This window comes from Littorina saxatilis, linkage group LG12, assembly GCF_037325665.1.
Source record: "Littorina saxatilis isolate snail1 linkage group LG12, US_GU_Lsax_2.0, whole genome shotgun sequence".
Taxonomy (NCBI): domain Eukaryota; kingdom Metazoa; phylum Mollusca; class Gastropoda; order Littorinimorpha; family Littorinidae; genus Littorina; species Littorina saxatilis.
The window spans coordinates 24578332-24588520 of NC_090256.1; the positions used below are offsets into that span (position 1 = coordinate 24578332).

The 10189-nt window shown below is 41.4% G+C and overlaps 1 protein-coding gene across 1 annotated transcript in view; it reads right to left on the reverse strand.

Moving 5' to 3' along the window:
* Positions 1-9873, reverse strand: part of LOC138981590 (mediator of RNA polymerase II transcription subunit 24-like) — a 28990-nt gene extending 19117 nt beyond the window's left edge. The window contains exons 1-9 of the mRNA XM_070354559.1: positions 9519-9873; positions 7583-7665; positions 6618-6730; positions 2891-3108; positions 2277-2400; positions 1809-1968; positions 1179-1292; positions 762-889; positions 298-384 (exon numbers count right to left, since the gene is read on the reverse strand). Of these exons, the coding sequence (XP_070210660.1) occupies positions 298-384; positions 762-889; positions 1179-1292; positions 1809-1968; positions 2277-2400; positions 2891-3108; positions 6618-6730; positions 7583-7665; positions 9519-9666 (1175 nt within the window). The 5' untranslated portion in view covers positions 9667-9873. The remainder of the gene's footprint in view (positions 1-297; positions 385-761; positions 890-1178; positions 1293-1808; positions 1969-2276; positions 2401-2890; positions 3109-6617; positions 6731-7582; positions 7666-9518) is intronic.
* Between the last annotated feature and the right edge of the window lie 316 nt (positions 9874-10189).

The window sequence follows — 10189 nt, forward strand, 5'->3', positions numbered from 1 at the left end:
CATCTTCCTTGTTTTTTTTTCCATCTTTTTAAAAACAATTTTTTCTAGATTATCTTATATAAATAGTTCTATAAGTGGTCAATGTCTATGAATTTTTTTAATGCTTGTATATTATTTCTTACCAGAAAACTTTTTATATGTAAAATGTAAATTTTAATGTCTAATGTAAAGCGCCATGAGACTGACATTTGGCGGTGAACAGCGCTATAAAAGAATGTTTTAATATTATTATTTTATTATTATTATCAACAGCAACAACTCCAGAAACAACCACAGAAAACAACATTCTGTACTCACCGTTTCTGTTTTAGTGAGTTCATCTGTGTTTCACTGATGATGTTGGCTTGAACACACTCCTTGAGGAATTGGCTCAGACAGTCCCATCTGTCACAGAGAAAATCCTACTCCTGAGATGACACTTATAATAATTTGTAAAGTGCCCTGAGACTGCTATCTGGCGGTGAAAAGCACTAGAAGCACATTTTATCATTATTATTATTATCATTATTATTATCATATATCCATCATTGTTCTTTTCTGTCATACTTACCAGCTGAGAAACTAAAAGACTGTTCTTTCATTTCTTTCATTTCCTTCATCTCTTTTACATTTCTCCAAAACTTTGGTCAGGAAGCCACTGACACAGAAAACTGAGTTTTGTGCTTAAGTTTAGCTACTCATTTTCTATATTAAAATGTATCCCTTTTCTGCCCATCTACATTTCTGCCTGATCTACCCCCCCCCTCCTTCCACCCCCTTACCTCTGTTTGATGTCAGCTTGGTCCAGAAGATGATGGTACTGCAGAAGAAGCTCTATTCCACACTCCACTTCTGAGCTGAAGTCTGGGCCTGGGCTCAACTGTTGTATTTTGGTCATTATCTGACGCATCTGCACAACCAGTACAGAAAGTTACTATGTACTCAACAACACAAATCTTCAGACAGCCATCTGAGGAGTTATTAATGTTTTGTAGGATATACACGGCATTTACTGACATTCAGAAACAACAATTTTTAAAGTTACAACAAAAGCGGCAAGCACTGACTGGGTAAAGCATAATTTTGACCATTTAGAGTAAACAACAATGCAAAACTAGCCATCAATTGCAGGTGAGAATTCATATGATCACTGTTTGGGAACAAAAATAAAGTGACCACAAAAACAAAGACACACAAACCTTGAGGAATGTGAAGGTGGCCCACTTAAGTTCTTCAGAACTGTTGTTTGCATCAACCAGGCCCATGAAACACGCTCGGAACATCTCAAGGAACAGCTGGGGCCGTCCTATTTTCTGAAAATCACACAGGTACAACATATATAAAAGCTTTTCGCGAAATATAAAACAAACATATTTTTGACAAATGTATGGCAGGTGTGCTGTGGCAAGAGTGTACACCAACAACTGCCTCGTTGCCAAAGAAAGATTCATTTACCGCTTGATTTATTTGCTTGTTTCTTTCTTTCTTTAATTTCTCTGTTCATTTGTTGTCTCTTTCAACAACAAACTATTCAAGACTGCTGAAAGCAGATTAAACACTATGTAGGAAAAGTTCAAAACTATAACCACGATTCAACCATAGTTAAGCTATAACCATGTGTGCTGTGAAGAAGACATCCAGCAAAATCAATCAATCAATCAATTATTCAACCAATCAATTATTCAACCAATCAATCACTGAATGAATGTATGAATGAATGAATGAATGAATGATTCAATCAATAAATCAATCCACCAGCCAGCCACTCAATCAATTCAGCATCAAGGCACGTTATCTGCCAGCAAGCTACGAGCAAAAAACACACTGACCATCAGCCTGACCAGCATGAGAACCTGGTCCACAAAGGGCTGGACATCACTGTTGGGGTTGAGGACAGCCTCCAGGGCAACCAGAGCGTTGATGGTCGGGGAGACCGGCAGATGGGACGTGTCCAGTACCGGCTCTCCTGGTACCTGGACATCAGGCAGTCTGCACAGCACAGCTTTACACAGTCATGTCATGATACAGATGAGTGAAGGGTGTGTGTGTGTGGTGTGTGTGTGTGTTGTGTGTGTGTTGTGTGTGTGTGTGTGAGTGTGTTTGTGTGTGTGTGTTTGTGTATGTGTGTGTGAGTGTGTTTGTGTGTGTGTGTGTATGTGTGGACGTGTGTGTGTGTGGGTTATTGACTGAAGAGGCAAAAGTAAGGAGTTCAAACATTGTTCTAGATTTATACAACACACACACACCAGTAAAAAAACAGAACTTTCAAAGGCACTTTAAAAAAATTTCAAACTCACTCAGCTGCCAAGGCCAGCATGGCAGAAATGTTTTCTCGTGTTGTGTCAGGGATGGTTCCTGGAGCCAGTTTGCTCAGAGTCCCTCTCAGATTCACTTCTGTCTGCTCATACTCCCTGTAAGCATCTATGAAGAAATGAGCCAAAAGCAGTTTTAGTATTATACACACACAGTAAATAGTAGCAGATACAGTGGAACCCCCCTTTTAAGACCTCAAACAAATCTGAGAAAATCAGGTCTTAAAAACAGAGGAGTCTTAAAATGGAGGAAAATTGACAGAGGTTCTGAACAGAAAATGTGAGAAAGAAAGGTCTTAAAAGAGAGGAAGTCTTAAATCAGGGGGGGGGGGGGGGGGTCCACTGTATAAGAGAAGTCGTTTTATAAACCATACTTTTAAAATTAACAACAACAACAACCAACTTTTACAGGTCACTTTGTGACCCGTTTCAATTAATAGCCGACTCATTCAACAAATGAGTCTAGTATTTTTAACATCTTTCTGTTCTGGATGTTAGGTCAAAAGATAAAATAACACTCGTCCATCAGTTACAAAAAGCCAAAACAACAACAAACACACACTAACTCAATCTGATGTCCCTCCAAAAATTGCACTCACCAGCATTGTCAGCCCTGGCCACCTGTAGCAGAGCGGTGACAGTGGGACGTTTCAACATGGCAGTGGCAGCCTTGCTGGCCGATTCCATCACCTGGACCACCTCTGGTCGCTCGTCTCGTACATTGGACAGGCACTTTAGTACCAGCCCCAGCAAAGAATTCATCACTGCCAGTAGCGAGTCACAAAGTTGCAGCAAGCTGTCAGGGCCATAGCTGAAACTACGAAACAGAAAATATTTTAAATGTAAGTGTACCCTTTAAATATATCTATATATATATACGACTAGTGTCTGTGTGTCTGTGTGTCTGTCTGTGTATCTGTCTGTGTATCTGTCTGTGCGCGATGCACGGCCAAAGTTCTCGATGGATCTGCTTCAAATTTGGTGGGCATATTCAGGTAGACCCGGGACACGACACAACCTGGTCGATATTTCAACACGTGCTCTCAGCGCGCAGCGCGGAACCGATTTTGGTTCCACCTCAGCTATTTTGGTTCCACCTCAGCTACCCGGGCCCCCATACCGACACACCATAGCCGCTACACCACATCACAACGCCAAAGTTCTCGGTGGATCTTTTTCAAATTTGGACACCGTATTCAGCTACACCCCGGACACAATATCATCGATGAGATATTTCAACACGTGCTCTCAGCGCGCAGCGCTGAACTCATTTTCGTTTTTGTGTTCATTTCACCATTATAAGTAACTCTTCCTTATCTTCTCCAGTGTTTGGCGTTTATCTCCCTTCCTTCGTGTGGCTTTCCCGTTCAGTTGTAAGTTACTACACTGCGCTGTCCACTGCGCTGAGCGTCTTCGGATATATTCCCGGCGTTCTGTTACTGTTACTATTTTTAGAAGGTCAACGCAGTGTACAGAACGTAAATTGGACCCGTAAATTATCCTCACTGTAAAAGTGCAAAGGTCGAATCAATTTATAGCCACGCGAAAAATACACTGTCATCTATCTCTCTATAGATACGGCTTCTCTGTGTTTTTGTGTGTGTGTGTGTGAGTGTGTGTGTCTCTATGTAAGCAACACCTGTGCATTGTTCAGTTCTGTTTGTGATGTGGTCTGGCGGCTTTTGTGTAATTTTATGTACTGGCCTTCCTTTGAGAAGCCATAACTTGCTCAGTCCTGTTTGAGTGGAGTTCGCCTCCAAAGGTGATTAACACGGTTACATTCGTCGACAAGGATGGGACTCGATATGGTCAGGAATGGCATTATGGCCACTGAATCATTTTCGTGCTGTTCCCATTCCACGAATCTGGGAGGGACCTAAGCTTGGCGGGTCCATTGTTCGGACCCGGCGAAGCCGGCGTACGGCTCTAAGTACTTCTTCCCGGCGAAGCCGGCTACCCGGCGAAGCGGGTATTCATTCTAGTATATCATATGTGAAACAGAAAATATTGCAACTTAATATGCTGTTATATATATATATATATATACTAGATGAATACCCGCTTCGCCGGGTAGCCGGCTTCGCCGGGAAGAAGTAGAGCCGAAAACCTGGCTTTGCCGGGTGAATGGCGCACCGTACGCCGGCTTCGCCAGGTGGGTGGCGCACCGTACGCGATTGACGCCACACGAAGGAAAACTTCTAAAAATAGTAACGGGAATATGGATTGAGCGTTGTGGACAGTGACCTTCTAAAAATAGTAACGGGAATATGGATTGACGCCACACGAAGGAAGGGAGATAAACGCAAAACACTGGAGAAGATAAGGAAGAGTTACTGGGAATGGATCTTGGAAGATGAACAGAAAAACCAAAATCAGTTCAGCGCTGCGCGCTGAGAGCACGTGTTGAAAATTCTCATCGACCAGGTTGTGTCCGGGGTCTATCTGAATATGCCCACCAAATTTGAAGCTGATCCATCGAGAACTTTGGCCGTGCATAGCGAACACACACACACACACACACACACACAGACAGACACAAGTCGTATATATATATAGATAGATGCAACAGAAAATATTGCAAATGATACGCTGTGGTATGTTCAACAGAAAATATATTGCAAATTATATGCTGTAATATTGCAGCTCCTTCCTGAGATATGTAGATAGGATCTTTCAGTGATGGCCAGTACTGTAAAAACCTAACAATATATATGTATGCGTAACAACCAACATGACTAATTCCTATGAACCATCACACGTCAAATCAATCTCTAGACCTTTCAGATTTCTTTTAACAATTTTGATCAAGGATCTAATTGGTAAGAGTACATGTACAGCAGTCCCTGCAATGTACGGCCCCCAGCGTGAGCGGCCACCTGACATGTACGGATACATTTGCTCGGCACGGAGTGTTTTCCTTCTATATTTGCCCCCCCTTAAATGGACACCTGCAAAACGTGGACACGGACACTAATTTTCGGTCCCATCAGCAGGTCATACCTGCAAAGTACGGACAGACCATCGTCAAATTTTCACCACACCAAAATCGATAACAGAGCAGTCCGGCTCTTGGTACAAAGGTCACAGCCGCAAAGGCGTGATGACAGTCTCTGTTAACTTGGGTGCACGTGTACCCATCAGGAGGGGGTTAATTTGGGTCAGGAGTGGAGTACACGCACTTTCTTGCTTTCAAATGCGAAGATGCCAACATGAAACTGCACTATGCTCTTTATTCTTGTCTGTTGGACGTCAGCAACAGAAGCCACAGTCGATGAAGGCCCTCCGAGAAAGAGAGTGAAAAATCGGCCACCGTTCTCAGCATCGCGTGTCTGTGTGAGTGTGTAACCTCTTTCATTGACAAGATACTCTTGTTTCCCCGCACCCTTGACCAGTGAGTCGGTTACCTAATCTGTGAACCCTTCAGTTGTGTTGCTTTGTGTAAAGTTAGACACAGTCAACTGGTTTTGCTCTGAGTGAACAGTGCAGCTGGCCTCAATTAGCCGGTGACACCTCTCTGGCCACAGCACCAAACAGTACATTGCTGGGGGGAGGGACAGAGAGAGAGTAGCTGGCTAAACTCAGTGGGGTGTCTGGTGTCACTGCATGTCAACAGGAAGAGCATTGGAGAGAAATAGAGAGGTGTACTCTTCCAAAAAATTTCCAAGGATCAGTTGTCAGGGCTTAGGGTAGTCAGTGAGGGAGAGTGAGAGCGGTGTTGTGTACAGTGTATTTCCGACTGAAGAGTGAAAAGTCACTGCCACAAGATCGGCATGCAGTCGATAAAGCCAGACAAGAAGAATGATTATGACATGCGACTCTATCTGCTGGTCTTTATTCAAACTGGTTTTCAACGCTTATTCTCACAAAGCATCTGCACACCTGCCTCTGTGCTGTGTTTGTGTGGCTGCTTTCGTATGTCAGTGCATGGTGAGTGCGTTCACTGCCTTGAAGATTTATTTTATCTCTTCTTTTCAACACCATTCATACAAATAATCTTTTGGATGTTATCGTTTACAAGAAGTGGTTAGCATAGACTCAAACATGTTGTGTGTGTGTCTCTGTGCGAGTGTATGGGGGAGGGGGTGGTGTGGTCACCCCTCCCGTGACCGGGCCACCTGCAAGGGTGTCCGTTCATGACAGGGACTGCTGTATTACCATTGCTGATAAAAGAAATACGTTCCGGCTGTAGAGTCAAACTGGACGTTGAAATGTAAATTGTAATCATCTCAGTAGATAAAAAGGTGTCAAAATGCTGCAAAGGCCGAACTCTGCAAGTGAAAGACACATCAGGACTGTCCACTACGATGCAGAAACTTGACTAAGCACCTTAACTTTGTTGCAAAGACCTCAGCCAAGTGTACCAGAGCCAGAACACAGTAGGGTCTGGAAACATCATCAAAGCCAGCAATGTACTGGAACACTGCACTGCACGGGATAATCTGCAAGTGAAAAGCAACAATCTCAAAAAGTTATAAGTTCATTATGGATTCTCAAGCAATTGCAATGAGTAGAACTAGAAGTACCTCTCCTCTCATGAAAGGAATTAGGCACCCCAACCCTGTGCCCCCCCCCCCCCCCCACTCACTATGCTATCAGCCACAAATGTCTCTTTAGTGCATGCACGGTTGGTACAAGTTTCAGGACAAGGGGCACTCTTCTTCATCACGAAGGGAAATGGACAAAAAGAGAGTTTCCCTTATCAGAAACGCAGTGACACATGCATGTCTATGGAAACAGTTTTGACCGAAAAAAGCACACAGTATCTTTGTGCAAAAACTCCTTGTAATTTTTGCTCTGATTTAATTTTTTAACAACAAGGTTTTTAATTTGGTGTCTACATGTACAATACAAATACAGCTGATGGAAAAAAATTTGTAGAAATTTATTTTTAAATATCACTGGGCTTTTTATCTTGCACTTGTTCAAGACTAAACTATCATACACTGTCAAAATCTAAGGTATTTCAGCATCAGCAGTCTCATGCATCATGTGTATTTAGCATTGCCAGTTCGCTTCCCATGAATATATATATATATATGCATCATCTCTTTACAGTTTTTGTTTTCTTCACCATTTTCTTTGCCCCAATCACTCCGATTTTGTTAAAAGCAATTCACATAAATTATAAAATGATCTAGCATTAATTTTGTAACTTGCCCTGATGCATCCACTACCCTCCATCTAAAGGATGTTAATAAAAAGAAATCTTTCAAAAATTCTATTCTTTAGACAAAAGGTCATTAGGTGTTAATTCACATGTGACATGCATTGTAATTGTATGGTATTCTTACCTGGGATAGCACAGTGTGTTTTAGGTAAGACAGCAGAAGAAAGTTTGGACTGCTGCCTGTCATGGCTTGCTGCAGGATTATTTCTGCACAAAAACAAACATAAAGATTTTATTTTGTACGTTTTTCCGGAAACATTTTCTTGATCTGTATAAGACCTTTTCGGCATTTGAGCATCTCTTGCAAAATATCCGTGAGACATGCCCTTTGTTAATGTTGTGCTTCGAAAGTCAGGAGAACTACGATCATCCTGCAGCCTTTGCAGCTCTCGCAATAGAGCTGTACATGCTATGCTTTGAAGTTTGCGAGAGCTTGGAATACCGATAGGGTCTATTGTCACTTGTACCATGTAAGTTGGAGTTGTACATGTATGTCAATTGTCATGTAGTGATGTACATCACTGACACAGACACTAAGCAGGGGTGAGACTCTCTTGTGATGAAAAAAAGAGGAAATACCTTTTTTCTAAGGCGATTTTTTTTAAAATGGTACATTAAAATCTGTGCAATCTGGTGCATTCTGAAAGTAAAGTTATACTTGTTTGGATCAGGTAAAAAAGACATTCTCCTCACCCCCCCCCCCCCAAAAAAAAAGAAAAAGAAACAACAACCAAACAACCCAACCAAACAAAAAACACACTTTCACACAACAATGATAGCATTGTAATGGTGCATATTTACGTAATGAACCATGTATCCATAATCCAATACTGGCAATAGTATGACGCGGAAAAATAGATTACTCCAGCGGAATTCGTAAGTTGTGTCCACGTAAATCTGCGGATTCGCAGAAAAGTCCCACCCCTGACTAAGGAAGCATGGCATTATGCTGACACATAAGGAGAAGAACCTACTGGTCTGCTAAGATGTTCACTGTAAATGATATATGATTTCCCAGAGTTTCTTTGAGCGTATAAATTCCCAATAACTGGAATTTTGCAATAATTTTTGCGTAGCTCCTTCTACATAACCTTCAAAAAAGAATCAAAGGAGTGTAACGTTACAACTTACATTAAGAAAAAGGCAAAAGCTATACACACTCCGAGTGTATACAGGATTGATGAGTCTGTATACACTCCGACAATGAAAAGTTCTGTCACAAATCTTTAGCCAATGAAATGCCCCCTTAAAAGTCGTTAGGAAGTAGCCAATGAAAAATCAATCTGACTTTGACTTCAGCTATCTCTTTTTCGGAGTGTCGAGGGTTGGAAACAATTTACATACACTATATTATAGCTACCACTTCTGGGTCGATACACACTCAAAGTGTGTTCAATACTCCAACAATAAACTGCCGTGCAGCATAAGTTTTTGTATGTGTTTGTTTTTCGTGTGTTTGTCTCAAGTGTACTTTGATACAATGAATCGAAAGTGCACTGCGTTTCTTCGCAAAATGTTGTCGAATGACACTCCGAATGTTGATGTGGTTTTCTGGTCTTTTATGTACACTCCGAGAATGAACTCTACATTACTGTAAAGGCCGTGGAGCATCAGATTGCTTTTGTTTTTGCACTCTGTGGTAACAAACTGCTCTGGGTTCCCATCACAAAGTGGCTTTGAATGGCAAATTCGTTTCGCAACCGGAGGTTAACGCCCGAGTGTATACACTCCGAGTGCGTATAGCCAGTGTGTAAAAAAAATTTGACATCTTCACTAAACCCAATCTGACAAGTGGAAAGAAAGAGTAGGCTTTATAAGCTTGATCAAGTTGATGTATTGTTAACTTGGATTCTGTATGGTTTGGAAAAACCCCACTTTACTGTATGGGTACATCAAATATTTAAACTCATGCTGTGTGGGTAACCTGGGATCTGTTTGAATTGAAAAGGAATGAATGAAATATAGTACTGCCAGTTATACTAATACTATTAAAACAGCAATAAGGGTACTGGTAGCTTGAAAAGTTGAACACTGCAGTATGAATACTGAAAATTAAGTACCAGCTAGATCGCAGGTTTCTCCATTATATGCTGACATCAGTCTCTTCAGCTGAATTCCCCACTGCACATCCGACCATCTCTCACGCCACGCGTGCATCAACAGCGTTCTAACACGACTTGTCAGATTTTCTTTCTTCGGGTCTGCCATTTTCCGAGTCTGTCTGACTTTTGTTTTGAGTGTACAGTTTTGCACACAAGCCTACTTGCTCCAAGGGCCGACCTGACACAAATCTGACGAGAGGAAAGAAAGAGTAACAACTAGGCTTTATAAGCTTGATCAAGTTGATGTATTGTTCATTGCTTCATAAAGAAGGGAAAACCCGGCTGCGGTAGCTCTGCGTTGCGGCCATGTTTGTTTCCAATTCTTATTTGGTGCGGAAATGACCATAATTGATTGTATGCTTTAAGTGTTTTATCTTTTAACCTAATTTGTCCTGAAATTCGAAAGATAACATTTAACAGTGCGATTGATATAAAAACATTAAAAGAAGGACAGACATACAATCAAATAAAAGAAATGCATGCTTTTAAAGAAGCATACTTGAACCCCATGCACACACAAAAAATCAATTGCAGTTATTTTGAATAAATAATCCAAAAGTATAAGCCAAAGTTCTAAAAGCAAAAGCAAACATTGTTCTGTTAGGAATAAAAGATATTAGGTGTACAAA